General features: G+C 36.4%; 2 protein-coding genes across 2 annotated transcripts in view; one reads left to right on the top strand and one right to left on the bottom strand.

Annotated features, from left to right (window-relative positions):
* The window catches only part of LOC135146822 (bergaptol O-methyltransferase-like), a 67,661-nt gene that overhangs the window by 29,123 nt on the left and 21,647 nt on the right, over positions 1 to 16,891 (bottom strand). The gene's annotated exons all lie outside the window — the stretch shown is intronic.
* On the top strand, positions 14,940 to 16,341 carry LOC108220478 (chalcone synthase). The gene is made up of 2 exons (XM_017394258.2): positions 14,940 to 15,186; positions 15,296 to 16,341. Exons 1-2 carry the CDS (start codon positions 15,003 to 15,005, stop codon positions 16,288 to 16,290), a joined length of 1,179 nt encoding a protein of 392 aa, XP_017249747.1. The 5' UTR covers positions 14,940 to 15,002; the 3' UTR covers positions 16,291 to 16,341.

Raw genomic sequence — 16,891 nt, 5'->3', positions numbered from 1 at the left:
CCTTTATGATTGAGGTATTTAGGAATGAAAAGTCCAGCATTTTTGTTTCCTGTAATCCCCATCTTTCTTCTGATTTGATCTTTTAGCAGGTTGGAGATGTGTTGTCCTGACTTGTTCTTTACTTGAAATATGTATGATACATATCTCAATTCTTCCCAGTGTTTAGCATATAGATCTGCTTCAAGTACTCTAAACACTGTTCCATCAGACATGAAGTAGATAAGGATATTATCTCCTCTGTCATTTTTTACCAACTGGACTGAATCAAGTTTGTCCATTCTGTCTTGCAATATTCCAATCTTGGGAGCACAGAGAGATGAGGGGTCATCTGGTCTTGATCCTATACTCTGATCAAATTTTTCATACTTGGATCCCAGCCCTCCTTTATCTCTTCCTGCCTTTTGATGAGAAAATGGTTTAATTGAGCCTTTTTCAAAACTTATTTCAGTCATCAGAGTAGGCTTTGCAAATCCAGCCAGTGGAGTAGTTGTTGGTTTGAACACAGCTTGAGCTTTGTCAGAGACTGTGTCTTTCTTTGCTTCCTTATTGACTTGAGCTGTGTCAGAGGTCAATCTTTCTTTTTGAGGTTCTGCAACATGAGCTTTGTCAGAGATTGCAGCTTCTGTTTTCTTTTCCTTCACAACTTGATCCTTGTCAGAGGTTGTAGGCTTCTTCTTTTCCCAGCCTTTCTCCAGATTTTCATCTACTTTGCTTTTACCCTTGGAGGTGTATTCATCTTCAGAGTATACCTTTTTGACTGGTAAACTCTGATCAGCAACAGTAGATTCCTTGATCAGTATTCCTTTTTCTTTTGGCTTGGTAGTTGACTTTGCAGGCTTTTGGATCTTTCCAGAGTTTATGGCTTCAATATGTTCCTTTTTCAGCTCAGCTTCCTCTGCAGCAATCAACTCCAAATCCAAATTTGCTTCTGGATTTTCTTGTTCAAAAACCAATCTAGCAAGCTCTTCATCAGTCATGGGTTTGTCTGATCCAGTCACTGGTCTTTGCTTAGATGCAGATGTGATGTTGTGAGTTGGACCAGACTTTGTGCTTTGCTTAGATTGTTTCTGACTGTCAGAGTTTGAAACTCTTCCACCAGTTCCTGCTTGAAATCTCTTGTGCTTTGTGAAGTCATCCACATCATCATCATCATCATCCTTCTTCTTTCTCTTCAGAGCTTGATTAGTAGACTTGCATTTGACTTTAGCTACTCTCTCCCCCTTTTTGACATCATCCTCATCAGGTATCAGAATTGATGTGATCAGAGAAAGTGAAGTTTGGATGGCTTCAAGCTGTTTGGACATCTTTTCTTGATTTGATTCAATCATGGTCATCCTTTGGTCCAGAGATTCATGTGCAGTCACCAGCTTCTGTACATTTTCTTTCATAGGATTGATGGTCCTCTTCTTTTCCAGTTCATTTGTCTCCTTGACTTTTGCCACCTCTGTTCTTAGACCATCTATTGATTTAGATGTCTGAGCATGAGCAGGATGAAATGTCTTCAGATATAGAATTGTGCCCTTGAGGCTTGACATAACATCAGAGTTTGTAATTTTCTTTTCTGCCATAGATAAGAACTCTTCAGCTTTAGGTGTTTCCAAGGAATGCTGGTGACTCAACCAGAGTTTATCCCATACTTCAGTTGGAGGATCAACCTGAAGATCCCTGGGAAGTGGCTCAGAGTCTGTGTTCAGAGTTTGTAGCCTGGCATTGTACTGGCTAGTTGACTCCCATTTCTGTTGTGTCAGAGGAACTCCATCATTTTCATCTTTAGCAGTATCTGAACTGGCATCATCCTCAGTATCAGAGTTTGCTTTTTCATCTTCAGGAACAGGATCAGCAACTTTCTCCACATTATCCGGAGCAGATTTTTCTTGAGCTTCAGACTGTGACTTGATGGGCTTTTCACCAGTCTGAGCAAGAGATTGTAAAGCTTCCACAGCTACTTTGTCAGTTTCCGCAACTACATCAGACCTGTAGTTCTCTGGAGCTGTATCATGAACAATGGCATCCTCAGGAATTTTCATTGGAGATTGAGGAATTTGACCATGATCAGATAATGGAGTTTGAGAATCAGACACATTTGCTCCAGCTTCAGTTGTAGCTTGTGCATCACACTCTATTTCTTCATCTACTGCAGATGCTGGAGAAGATGCTTTAGGAGATGTTGTAGGAGATACTGTAGGAGATATCAGAGGAACAGCTTGAATAGGAAGCACCATCAGAGCTTGAGAAGTTTCTGGTAGTGTGGTAGATGGTGTTTGGTCTTCCTCAACAGTGAAGTCTGTGATGTCAGTTTCTGGGATTTTCGCCTTTGCAGGTTTTTGAGCCCGTAACTTGAATCTGGCTGTCTTCTGAGGACTTGTGTGAGCCGGTTCAGAGACTGTTGTTGGAGTAGGTTCAGAGTTTGCAACTTGTGCAGTTTCTAGATCATCATATTCATATGCTGCAACAAGTCTTCTTCTTTTCTTCTGCTTTGGAGGAGAAGCAGCTTCATTGTGGACATTATCAGAGTTTGCAGCATCAGAGTTTGCTGGTTTATCAGACTTTGTCTTTAGAACTTGTGTATCAACAGAGGTTCTGGTTTTGGTTGTAGAGGGGTGGTCATCAGACTTTGTAGATTTGGATGGTTTTGTAGTTGATGATCTTGGTTTTCTGGTGACTGTGGGAGAGGTTGGATGTTGTGGTTGAGGTTGTTGAGGCTGTTGTTGTGGTTCCTGAGGAAGGTTCAGCCTTGCTCTGAAAGGAGCTGGGATTTGCAGAGGCCTGAGAACTGGTCTCTTCTCATCTTTAGATATGAGATCCTTAAAAGCCCTTTTATGAAGTTTAAAAGGTTTGATCTCATCTGCAGCATCAAAATCCACTTCTCCAACAGTGGCATTAAACAACAATTGGCAAAATCTTGAGAAATATATAACATTCCTGTTCTCAAGCATTCTTTCACCAATATTTCTAAGAACTAATCTACCAAAATCAAAAGCAGTAGAATAGATCAGAGAATACCCGATTTGTAGCATGTCCATTGGAATAGCATCCCAGTTTGTAGATTTCTTCTGGAAAGCTCTGGTAACGCAATCAAAGAAAAAACTCCACTCCTTATTGAGCCATGGACGCTTCAACTGACCCAGTTTATCCAGAGATTCGTAGTACCCCAATTCAAGCATCATTGTTCTGAGATTTGCATCTCCATTGGTAATGTACGCAGAATGTTCTGGCAAGTTAAGTGCCTGACGAACTGTTGCTGGAGTAACTGCATACTCCTCCCCGTCATAGGAAAACACAATTGATGGTGATCCATCTGCACCACCATTGTCATATGTACCCGTCTTCCAAAAGCTGATGATTTGGCTTCCTGAAAGTCTTGCAGGAGCGGTGAGAGCGGTACCGATGACACTTTGTGCCAAGAATCGCTGAAAGGGATGATAATCCCTTGGGGCTTCAGCAGTGTCAAGGATGGCTGCATAGTTATTAGGAACGAATTCAACACCTGCCAAGATAAAAGCTGTAGTGGCCATTAGAACAGAGATTATGAAAAGAAGATGTTTGAGGAAATGTGTAGACGAAGATTCGAATTTTAGAGAACAGAGTGTAAGAGTTTTGTTTAGAAGGTGAATGTAGAGAGTAAGTGTAAAATTGAATAATAAGCAATAAAATCTGATCTGAAAAACTCTTCAGATTTTGTTGAACTGAGCACGCATGGGCTTTTTGTTCAATCAGACACCTGTCAAAATGTAACTGGTAGATGAGTGTTAGTGGGATGGAGAAACGAGAGTAATAATCATGAGTGCAGTAAAACATGCGCAGTAATAAATGCTGATTACACGTTCTCCTATTAAAATGTTTTGCATGTAAACCCACTAATAATACATCCGTTTGAAACACATTCTCTTCACATTCTCTGAATATTTGAAAAAAAATCAAGATCAAATCTCTCGAATTTTTTTAAACTCTGAGATTTAAGACAAAGAAAATAAATTTCTGCGAACCTCAGAATAAAGACATAATTTTCAGAATATTCATCAATAAATCAGAGTTTGTTCTGAAATCCATAGCTCAATAATGTGCTTGTGAAATGTGTGTGGTCATGTTAAATCAGAGAATATAAAATTTCACAATTTCGTAATTATAAGGTAGACTTTGAATAATTTATTCAAACTCTCAAAACGTAGACTAGGACATACTCTGAAGATAATCAATAAAATAATCTACCCCTTTTTTTTTTTTTTTTTTTTTTTTTTTTTTTTTTTCAGGACGCTTCTCAGTGTGAGTGAGGCACGACCTTTAAATATACTATTGCATTAGTATTTCTCCAGTAATCAGAGATTGTGACTGGTCACCATAGATTATAAAATCTTAGCAATTACTTAATACCAGCAAATGTTTGGTTCTTCCCAGTCACTGTCATATTAACATCTAAGATCTCAAAGGAGTACCATGCTTATTTTTCAGGGGGTTTTGTCTCAGGTAATAAAAACATCAGAGTTTATAATCACTGTCTAGTATATGAGAGAAAATTTAAATTAATCAGTCTCACTTATAATTAAGATATGTGAAGTAGTAGAGTCTCAATGATATCAGCATGCATAGTGTGAACTAGTGTAGCACAAAATTGAGATTAGGATTAAGGAACTTAGCTGAGATTCATGATTACTCATTCAGAACATGCTTCATGGTATCTTCATAGGTGTTTTGTCTCAGAGAAGATAAAAAATGAGATCAATTATCAAGATTCAGAGTTGTAGAAGCATCAGAGAATATTATCAGAGAATGTTATCAGAGTAAAGCAAACAGAGTATATTATCAGAGAATGTTATCAGAGTAAAGCAAACAGAGTATATTATCAGAGAATGTTATCAGATTTTATCAATCAGAGTATATCATGGCAGATGTGTGAGTAATACATATGGTAAATTTGACAAGTTAAATTTTAAAGATCTAACCAATATGTTTACTCAGTTCCTGATATCATTCCTAGCTCATTCACCAGCCTAGTAAAAGTTGCTTCACTTAATGGCTTGGTGAAAATGTCTGCTAGCTGCTGTTCAGTAGGAACAAAGTGAAGTTCAATGGTTCCTTCCTCCACATGCTCCCTTATAAAATGATATCTTATACTGATGTGCTTTGTCAGAGAATGTTGAACTGGATTTCCTGTCATAGCAATAGCACTTTGGTTATCACAATAAATAGGAATTTTAGAGAAGGATAACCCATAGTCCAACAGTTGATTCTTCATCCAAAGAATTTGAGCACAACAGCTGCCTGCAGCAATATACTCTGATTCTGCTGTTGATGTTGAGATGGACTTCTGCTTCTTACTGTACCAAGAAACTAGTCTTCCACCCAGAAATTGACAACTCCCACTTGTGCTTTTCCTGTCAATTTTGCAACCTGCAAAATCTGCATCAGAGTATCCAATAAGACTAAAATCTGATTCTCTAGGGTACCATAGTCCCAATGATGTGGTTCCCTTGAGATATCTGAATATCCTCTTTACTGCAATCAGATGAGGTTCTCTTGGATCTGCCTGAAATCTTGCACATAGACATGTGGCATACATAATGTCTGGTCTACTTGCAGTCAGATAAAGCAATGATCCAATCATTCCTCTATAGTTTGTGATATCCACTGATGCACCAGTATCTTTGTCTAGTTTTGTTGCTGTTGCCATAGGAGTAGTTGCAGCAGAACTGTCTTGCATACCAAATTTCTTTAAAAGATTTCTGGTATACTTGGCTTGATTTATAAAAATCCCATCTTCAGTCTGTTCAACTTGTAAACCCAGAAAATAGCTGAGTTCCCCCATCATGCTCATTTGGTACCTAGACTGCATGAGCATGGCAAATCTTTGACAGAGTTTAGCATTAGTGGAGCCAAAAATAATGTCATCAACATAGATTTGAACTAAAAGCAGATCATTGCCATGATTCAAATAAAACAGAGTTTTATCTATGGTACCTCTAGTAAATCCACTTTCAAGAAGAAATTGAGCTAGAGTTTCATACCATGCCCTTGGAGCCTGCTTTAGTCCATAAAGTGCTTTGTCCAACCTGTAGACATAGTCTGGATGTTTTGGATCCACAAAACCTGGAGGTTGTTCAACATATACCTCTTCATCCAGTTTCCCATTTAGAAAAGCACTTTTGACATCCATCTGAAATACTTTGAATTTCTTGTGTGTAGCATAGGCCAGAAAGATTCTAATTGCCTCCAATCTTGCAACTGGAGCAAATGTCTCATCATAATCAATACCTTCCTGTTGTGAATACCCTTTTGCCACAAGCCTTGCTTTATTCCTTGTAATGACACCCTCACTGTCAGTTTTGTTTCTAAACACCCATTTTGCACCAACTATGGATCTGTCTTTAGGTCTTGGTACTAGGGTCCAGACTTTATTTCTTTCAAATTCATTTAACTCTTCTTGCATTGCTTGAATCCAATCAGGATCTTGAAGAGCTTCCTCCACCTTTTTGGGTTCTGTTTGTGACAGAAAGCAATGATGTAAACATTCATTTGCTGTAGCTGTCCTTGTTTGCACACCTGCTTCTGGATTGCCAATTATTAGATCAGGTGTGTGAGATTTTGTCCACTTCCTAGCATGTGGAAGCTGACCATTTTCATCATTGGATCCTCCCCCTTGATCCATGCTCTCCTGATTCTGTAGATTATTCTCTGTAGCTCCCCCTAAATTTGTGCTATCAGAGTTTGAATCAGTATTCTCTGATGAGTTTGAGTCAGCATTCTCTGAGGAATCTTGGGTAGAGTCTGAGACATTCTGATGCTCCCCCTCAACAAGTGCTTCATTGTCATGAACTTGTGAATGTTCATCAGAGCTTGCTGTATTTTGTTCACAGTCAGAGTTTGACTGTTCATCAGAGTTTGTCGAATCAGAGAAAATTTCTTCATTTTCAAAATGCAGTTCTTCATGATCATCCATATCTGCTAAGCCCATTATTCTTTTGTCATCAAATGACACATGTATGGATTCCATGATCACCTTGGTTCTCAGATTATAGACTCTGAAGGCCTTTGTTATCAGAGGATAACCTACAAAGATGCCTTCATCAGCTTTTAAGTCAAACTTGGTAAGCTGTTCTGGATGAGTCTTCAATACAAAGCATTTGCACCCAAATATGTGAAAGTACTTCAGATTTGGCTTCTTTTTCTTCACCATCTCATATGGGGTCTTGCCATGCTTATTAATCAAGGTTGCATTTTGAGTGAAACAGGCTGTTTGAACAGCTTCTGCCCAGAAATAAGTAGGCAATTTAGCCTCATCAAGCATAGTTCTGGCAGCTTCTATAAGAGTCCTGTTTTTCCTTTCAACTACACCATTTTGCTGTGGTGTACCAGGTGCAGAGAATTGTTGCACTACACCTCTTTCTTTACAGAACTCTTCCATTGTTGAATTTCTGAACTCAGTTCCATTATCACTTCTAATGATCTTCACTTTGTCTTCAGATCCATGATCCAGTTGTGTCACATGATCCATCAGATGCAAGGCTGTTTCATCTTTAGAGTGAAGAAAATATACCCAAGTGTATCTAGTATACTCATCAACAATGACAAGAGCATATTTCTTCCTTGCAATGGATGGTACATTGACTGGTCCAAAGAGATCAACATGTAGAAGATGATATGGTTTGTTTATTGAGAATTCAGTCTTACTCTTGAAAGATGTCTTTCTCTGCTTGGCTTTTTGACATGAATCACACAATCCATCAGATGTTAGTAGTGATTCAGGGAGTCCTCTCACAAGGTTTTTCTTTATAAGCTCATTTATGGAATTGAAATTTAGATGTGAAAGCTTCTTGTGCCATTTCCAACTTTCTTCTGCAGAGATCCTTGTAGACAAGCAAATTGCTTTTTCTTCAGAGTTTGTAGGCAAGTGGATTTCATAAATATTCCCATGTCTGTGAGCAGTTACTGCCACTTTGCCTGTTGACTTGCTTACTATCTCACTGTGTTCTTCATAGAAATCAACATGATATCCTCTGTCACAGATCTGACTGACAGAGAGTAAATTGTGTTTCAGCCCTTGAACAAGAGCTACATTTGATATGATGACATTTCCAAGATTGATTTTGCCATATCCCAGAGTCCTTCCTATGTTGCCATCTCCATAAGAAACACTTGGGCCAGCCTTCTCCACAAACTCTGACAGCAGGGTCTTATTTCCAGTCATGTGTCCTGAACATCCACTGTCCAAGACTAGGATATTCTTCCTGTTGCCCTGCAATCATAAAGACCACTAGTTGTTAGTTTTAAGGACCCAGACTTGCTTGGATCCCTTGGCCTTATTAAGTTTGTTAGCTTTTGCAGCGGTATTATTATCAGAGTTTGAGCTAACAGACTTTGCAACAGAGTTTGTACTGGAAACAGAGTTTGTACTTGCAGAGTTTTTATTAACCTTTAAAGAAGGTTTCAATTGATAATAATCATAATACAAACTATGATATTCTTTGCAAGTATAAATAGAATGCCATAAACTACCACAATGAAAACAAGGATCTTGTGGTTTATATCTAATACTACTTTTTCTAACTCCAGACTTTGTAGGTAAAGAGTTAATGTCCTTGTTCTTCCTGCAAAAATTAGCAAGATGATTAGTATTACCACAGTTATGGCATGTCTTCCTAGGTGCATTTGGAACAGGCATGTAGTTATTACTCTTGTCTATGCCAATTTTGCCATTTCTATTTTTCCTAGGCTCCTTGTTTCTGTCATCAGACTTTACCTCTTTAAGCTTATGTTTAAGCTGTTTCTGAGTCATCAGTCCTATGTTAACCTGTTTGGGCTTTTCAGATTTTAAATTGTTGTTAATCTCTGATTTTGGTCTACATTGTTTAGGCTTAGAGGATTCAACAACAAATTTAACAGGTTTAACCTTAGGTTTTTGAGTTTTAATAAACTCTGTTTTTGATGACTCAGCTTCTGAGTTATCAGTGTAACCTAGTCCCTTCTTCCAGTTTCCACTACCTAAGATATCCTGAGTAGTTTTGCCTGAATTAGTCCATGTTTTAATGATCTCTCTTTCCTTGGCAAGTTCTGATTGAAGAGATGCATACCTCTTTGATAATTCATCTTTGACAATGACAGCATCATCTCTTTCTTTTTGAACTTCCAACATTTGAACTAATTCTTTTTCTAGAAAATCATTCCTTTTCTTTACACTCAGAGTTTCAGATTTTAATCTTTCATTCTCTAAGGTCTGATCTCTAAAACTGATATGTAAAGTTTTAAGAAACAATCTTAACTCAGTTATATCTTCAGTATCAAAGGCAAGAGTAGAGTGAGGTACCTTAGCAGGAGATTCAGTGTTGTTGTCAGTGTTTGCCATTAGAGCATAATTGACTTCTTCTTCTGAATCAGATGTATCTGTCCAGTTTCCTTTCTTGGTGATAAAGGCTTTTTCTTTTTCCTTCTTGGCTTTCTTGCATTCAGATGCAAAGTGTCCCTTTTCACCACAGTTGAAACAGGTATACTTGTCAGCTTTTCCAGCTTTTCCTTCTTTGCCCTCATTCTTCTTAAAGTTTTTCTTGTCATAAACTCTGTCAGAGTTTCTGTCTTTCCTTGAAAAACTTTTGCCTTTGTTGAACTTTTTGTAGGCCAACTTCTTGAAGCTCTTCACCATCAATGCTGCTAACTGCATCATCTCATCATCACTTTCTTCAGAGTCTGAGGGAACATCAGAGTTTGAGTCATCAGAGTTTGATGTCTCAATGTCAGACTTTGTGACATGAGCTTTTCCCTTGCTCTTAGCAGCTTCCTCTTGAACTTTCAGAGCAACAGACTTTGATTTTCCTCCATGTCGTTTGCTCCTCTGTTCCATCTCAAGTTCATGAGTCTTCAGTCTTCCATAAACATCATCAAGAGACATTTCTCCAAGATCAAGATTGTCTCTTATTGTAGTGACTTTCAAATCCCATTTATCAGGAAGAGCTAGAAGGAATTTGAGGTTTGAGTCTTCAAGATCATATTCCTTGTCCACCAGAGATAAGTCATTCAGCAGTTTGACAAATCTGTCATACAGATCTGTCAGGGACTCACCAGATTTTGAGTCAAAGTGCTCATACTCCTGTGTAAGGATTGTTTTTCTGTTTTTCTTAATGGCCTGAGTTCCTTGACATCTGGTTTCCAGAGCATCCCAGATTTGTTTAGCAGTTTTGCACCCAATCACCCTATTAGACATTGCATTATCAAGGGCACTATGCAACAGATGCTTCACCTTTGCATCTTTACTGATAGATGAGATGTCCTCTGGAGTATAATCTTTCTTTTCTTTTGGAACCATCTTTTGAGGTTCATCTGCAATCCCAACAGAGAGCTTGGTGGGCATATGTGGTCCATCATAAATCCGGTCAAGGTATTCTGGATCAACAGAGTCTAAGAATATGATCATTCTTTCTTTCCAGACTGGATATTCAGATGCCTTAAGGATTGGGACTCTAAAGGATGAAGCTTGTGATTTTTCAGACATAATTGTGTTTAAGATCTCACTGTAGTAATCTTAACAGAGCTGGCTCTGATACCACTTGTTAGGTCCTATTAATTCACTATATATAATAATATAGTGATCACAATATGTAATACAGTATGACAATATAAGAGATCGAAAGCAGTAGACTCTTATATTCACAAAACTCGATGGTTACAAAAACTCTCTCAGTGATTTATATTCTATCACCAAGAGCTGCTAGGGTTCTTAACAATATACTTGATAACTCAACTCATATAGAGTAACCCTAATCTGTGTTTATATAGACACAGTTACAAAATCAATCTCTGATTCGATATCCTATAAATCAGCTAATAAATCTATCAATCAAAGATTGCTCCAGTTTTCTGTTTAGTTTCCATAGTCAGCAAATCACTCCTCAGCTTCTATCCTTCCTTGAAGTATATCCGCTTCTGAGCTCTTTCCACGTGTAAACTCTGTCGAGTCTTGACTATGTAAACTCTGATCAGACTTTATCAAACTCTGTCAGACTTTACTAAACTCTGATCAGCTTCCAGTTTAAACTCTGATGATTCCTGTTCTAAAACAAACCTTAAGAACATTAGTAATCATCAATTATATCTAACATAAGTACTAAATAGAACAAAATTGAGAACAAACCTCTGCATAGAACAAAACTCACACACCAAAAAGAAAAATATAAAAATCAAGGGACGATGAAATATAGCTAAAAGACCAGGAACTTTAACTACTTGGACGGCTGCAAGAAAGACTGTACATTAACATGTGTTTTGGTCTCCTTAAAAAAAACATGTGTTTTGGTCCACCTCTTTTCATCCCTGGACTAATCTAATCGAGACTCGGTTTGGTACGGTTTCTGGACAGATATATATATTTACCCAATTTTAAGAAAAACAATATTATTAATCTAACTGTTTCAAGGAAGTAAGGAGGACACCTACAGGGTCAAACACTATATATCAGCTCTGGAAATGCATAAATATATAGGTCAAGTTTATAGAGTAGACATTGGAGTATTATTATTGTGGCTCGGTTGGGTGGTTTGTATTTGGTTTGAAAAGATTTAGAAACCAGGCAGAAATCAAATTATTGATTTTTGTTTCTTAATATATTGTTGTTTTGTTCTGATTGGGTTGTCTTCCTATGAAGGTCCAGTTTCCTCCTGGTGTTTAGCTTTCAGCCCATTGTGACTTGTGAGTTGAGACTCGAGAGTTGTAAGTTGGGTTGGGTTCCTTCACACCAAAGACATTTTATTACAAATAATAATAAAATTATTCAAAAAAATCAACTAAAATTTTAATTTCAAGTTAATTTTAGCATTTTTAGTTACTCGTCCGCCCTTTTTTATATAAATTATAGAAATAATTACTTTCATAGTTATTTAAAATATTGAGATAGTTTACCGAATTTAAAAAATACTCTCTCCGCCGCAATTTATTTGTTTTGTTTGATTTTTTATGGTCAAATTAACCAAATTTTGACTGAAATTTACATATATAAAATAATTAGAAAAAATTATGAAAAATATATTACTAGAATCTACCTATATTCTATTTTAAAATGTATTTTTTCGAATTTCAAGATCATGTAATAATAATTACTAATTATCGGTTAAAGTTTGGTCAATTTGACCACAATAAAAGTCAAACAAGACACATAAATTGGGACGGAGGGAGTATTTGTTATTTATAAATGAGAAATTAATTACAAGTGAAAAGTAGTTTTTAATAATATGTTAAGTGTGGTAGATGCTAAGAAATTATCATTAAGATCTATTCTTTAAATACATATACAAGTTGTTAACAATTACTGTCACATAAATATCAAAATTTGTAATTTACATTGAATTTTATAATTTAAATTTATTTCTCATTTCAATAGGATTTTTTTATTTTTAGTAATATTACTTTAGATATATTTTTCATTTAAATATTAATTGACGATTTTGATTGGTTCCAAAGTCATATTAATAAAAATGGAAATTCCTGATTTCCAAAAAATAATTATAATGAGATGTCTAGTGTACATTTAAAATGTTCAATTAAATTTTATAACTACTTTTTAAAAAAAATAATTTGAAACAAAATTTGGAATAACTAACCCTACCTCCTTCTAAAACATTATTGCATGATGGTTTCCTGTAATTTAAATGAAATATTACACGAAGGTTTCCTAAAATTTGAATGGAAGAGATGAGAGGATTAAACCAAATTGTTTGATACACGAATTTTAAAAGCTATGCTGAATGTGGTTGATATATCTGAACGACGTCTCTGTCCACCCTCTCTTTAGATATATTGCTGGGCCTCTGTAATATATCATTAATCATGATTAGGTTTCGGTGTGAGATTATCTTCCTGCTTCACAAGATCTGCTTGTTCTACCGTCCTCTTATTTATTTACGTATAACTTTTTTTTTTTCTCAACATGTATCTTAAAGTGTGTATAAAATATAGTTTTATAATTTTTTTTAAAACTTTTTTTTATTAAAGTTTAGATGATAAATTTTTATTCAGAAAATAAAATTTAAAATAATTTATCAAATTATATTTTATTAGAGTATTAAAATACATGTCTCTTTCTCAATATAAACAATTGAGAGGAACGAAGGGGATTAGTTTTTAGTTCCTTATACCACTTCGCTTGTATTATATGATTTTATATTATATTATTGAAGATGCTCTTAAATTATAATGAATCTAAAGAGTCTCTATTACTCCGTCCAGTTTCACTGATTTCTATACATTAGTTTTCTTAGATATCCCACTCAATTTTCTATATATTTCAACACTTTTCCAAAATAATACTCCCTCCGTCCCTCTGGGATCTATACGTTTCTTTTGGACACGGAGATTAAGAAAAGTGTATAAAGTAATGTAAAGTAATGAGAAAGAGAAAGGAAAGTAGGTAAAGTGGTGGGACCCATTAATATTTAAGTGATAGATTTGAAAAAGTAGATGAAAGCAGTGGGTGGGTGAGATTTTTATATTATAAAACTTTACCATTTTGAGAAAGTTTTGAAATGTATAGAATTGAATGGGACATCCCGAAAAAGAAAGTGTATAGAAATCAGAGGGACGGAGGGAGTATAATTTTATAATAATATAAATTTCACCTGGCCACTATTTTCATGTACTTTTTCAAATTTATCTATAAAATATTGATGGATCCCTCTAGTTTACTCATTTTCTTTTTTCTTTCTCATTACTTCATGCTACTATTCTTTACACTTTTCTCAATTTTGTTCGTTTCTTATGTATACTACTAAAAGGAGGGAGGAACTAATTATTTTGAGGGACTAAATATTCCTTCCTCTTTCAAAATAAGTATAATCTGCCAGAGGGACGGAGGAACTAATTACTGATATTTAAGCTGCAATGCGGTCATTCGAAAAAAAGTTGTCGGTAAACAGATCACAACTGGGAACATCTTAGCACAATCATATCAAGACCTGAGCCCACATCCATAAAACAATTTATCGCAACACGCATGTGTTTTATATACGGGCCCGGCTTTTTTGGTATAAAATAGTACTCCCTCTTATTCTTTATTCTTTTCTTGTTTGGGATGTTGGAACTGTTCATAACATAAGACAAATTACTAAATTACACATAATTTATAAGACCAAATATAGTCATGAGTGATCTTGTTAGATTCGTATGTAGGAGTACTTTAATACGGTGAAATTTTTATATTTAATACCAATACGAAATTAAAGATATTAATGATTAAAAATGTATGTTGACAAACGTGTCGAAGCCAAACAGGAAAAGTATTTAGAGATGGAGGGAGTACTCTTTTCTATATGTGTATGTCGTATTCTGTATGCGTTATTTTTAGAAAATCAGTATTTTATTTAGAAATCTGGAAAATATAATTTGATTTAGTTATAAAAGGTAGTTACTACGTAGTCTAATGTTATTTTTAAAAAAATGAGTATTTTTTAGTTAAAAAATTTTAAAAATAATAATAATTTTAGTTAAAAAGGATAATGAATTATATAAGTAGGCCCATAATTCGGCCGAAAAACCGACCAACCGAATAATGTCTCGACTTTAATAGTTTAGATACAGTATAGATCACTAAATTAATTTATTTTGTCGGTAGTAATAAGTACACAAGCAAAAGAAACGTGATCAAATGATATATATATATATATATATATATATGAATGTATAACCAATGAGAAAATAATACAAAACTTGTGTGGATAAACTTCATACAAAAAGTAGAATAAATTTAATTCTAAATAACATTCGGTCTAAAAAAATCTTTTGATTTTTCCATATATATTTATTTATATGATAAAAGTGAAATTTAATGAAAAAACACAGCAAAAGGGCCACTCTTTTTTAATATGAACAGGGACCTCCTAAAATATGAGCAGGCTCTCCGTGATGTCGCGGCTCAGTGGCTGTGTCTATTATATATAGAGAGCATGCAATTTAAGATGGTCTACCAGAAATTACAAAGAGCTACTGTATATAATACTACTTCACTGCACCTTGATCGGTTATACAAAGAAATGGCTAGTGTATCAGTTGAGGAATTAGTGGTAAAGCAGAGAGCAAAAGGTCCAGCCACAGTTCTGGCCATTGGAACTGCTGCTCCTCCCAATTGCTACCCCCAGGCTGACTATCCTGACTTCTACTTTCGTGTCACAAAGAGCGACCATATGACTCAACTCAGAGAAAAGTTCAAGCGAATGTGTATGCTTTCCGTGTGCTTGTAAATTTCAAGTGATGTTCATATATAAGGGAGTTTTTTCCTCTCTTTTTTTAAATTTCGTTTTATTTTAGCTATTTAACAAATGTGCAGGCAATAAAAGCATGATAAAAACTCGTTACCTGCATATTACAGAGGAAACCCTAGAAGACAATCCTAACATGTGCAACTATTCATCTCCGTCGTTGGATGCTCGCCAAGAAATATCGAGGATGGCCGTTCCGAAGCTCGGAAAAGAAGCCGCTGAGAAGGCCATCAAAGAGTGGGGACATTTCAAATCAGATATCACCCACCTCATTTTTTGCACCAGTACGGGCTACGATATGCCCAGTGCTGACTACCAGCTCCCGAATCTCCTAGGCCTCAATCTTTCAGTCAAGCGACACATGATCTACTTACAAGGTTGTTTCGCAGGGGGCACGGCTCTTCGCCTGGCCAAAGATCTTGCTGAGAACAACAGAGGCGCTCGAGTTCTCATTGTTTGTTCGGAGAACACAACCATCACATTCCGAGGGCCTCATCTAGACTCCTTACTCCCTCAAGCACTATTCAGTGATGGCGCGTCCTCGGTGATTGTTGGGTCAGATCCCGATCCTTTGACAGAACGTCCGCTTTTCCAAATTGTATCCGCAGCCCAAAACATACTGCCTGATTCTGAAGACACGGTCCGTGGGAAACTGGGAGAGTCGGGCTTAATGTTCTTTCTCAAAAGGAACATCACCACGTTGTTTGCAGGGAATATGGGCAAGATACTTAAAGAGGTTTTCGAGCCCCTTGGTATAACTGACTGGAATTCGCTGTTTTACATAACGCACCCTGGGGGCCCAGCCATCTTGAACCAGGTGGAACATGTGTTGGGTCTCAAAGAAGGGAAAATGTGGGCGTCTCGGAAGGTGCTGAGTGAGTATGGTAACATGGCGGGGGCATGTGTGTTTTTTGTTATGGATGAAATGAGGAAGAAATCAACGAAAGATGGCAGGGCAACTACTGGCGAAGGGCTTGACTGGGGGGTGGTTTTCGGGTTCGGTCCGGGTTTTACTGTCGAAACTGTGGTGCTACATAGTATGCCTGTTACTATTATCCATTGAGATGTGAAGGAATTAGATGTCTTCTGTCATATGAAATATCACTTGTGTGTGTGTTGTAACGTCTCTTGTTTTGCGCATGTATTACCTGTACACAAAGTTTATGCAAATCTCCTCATGTATGATCAGAGGCGGATACAGAAGGGGGCTGAGGGGGCTTCAGCCCACCCCTAAGTCCATAGTTTTGAGTTTTTTCTTGAAATACTCGAAATAAAGAATTTGAAAAGGTTGTCATTTGAGTTAGAATTATTGTTAAGTTGCAGTAATATTTAATAAATATAAACCAAACAGTTCAAATAAGAATGAGAGAGTATTAAGATACTGTTATACCTAGCAGTAGTCTCTAAACTTAAACATATCAGTGCTTCAAGAAACAATTTACTTGTCTGCCGCTTAAAATCGCTGGACCAGAGGCATACAACCCTTAAAAAATGCTCGACGTACAATTTTTTTAAAAATCCTGATCGTCGCTGAACTCATCCAACACTTACACCAACTTGCAAATGTTTTTCTATGTGATGTATACATGAGATGCATGCTCTATTTGAAGTAGATCGATGAGTGTTAGCTGTACAACACTCTAACCATTAGATAAGAATATACA

The sequence above is a fragment of the Daucus carota genome, chromosome 5 (assembly GCF_001625215.2).
Source record: "Daucus carota subsp. sativus chromosome 5, DH1 v3.0, whole genome shotgun sequence".
Taxonomy (NCBI): Eukaryota; Viridiplantae; Streptophyta; class Magnoliopsida; order Apiales; family Apiaceae; genus Daucus; species Daucus carota.
The sequence above is the reverse complement of the archived record's forward strand: the minus strand, read 5'-3'. Positions and strand labels throughout refer to the sequence as shown.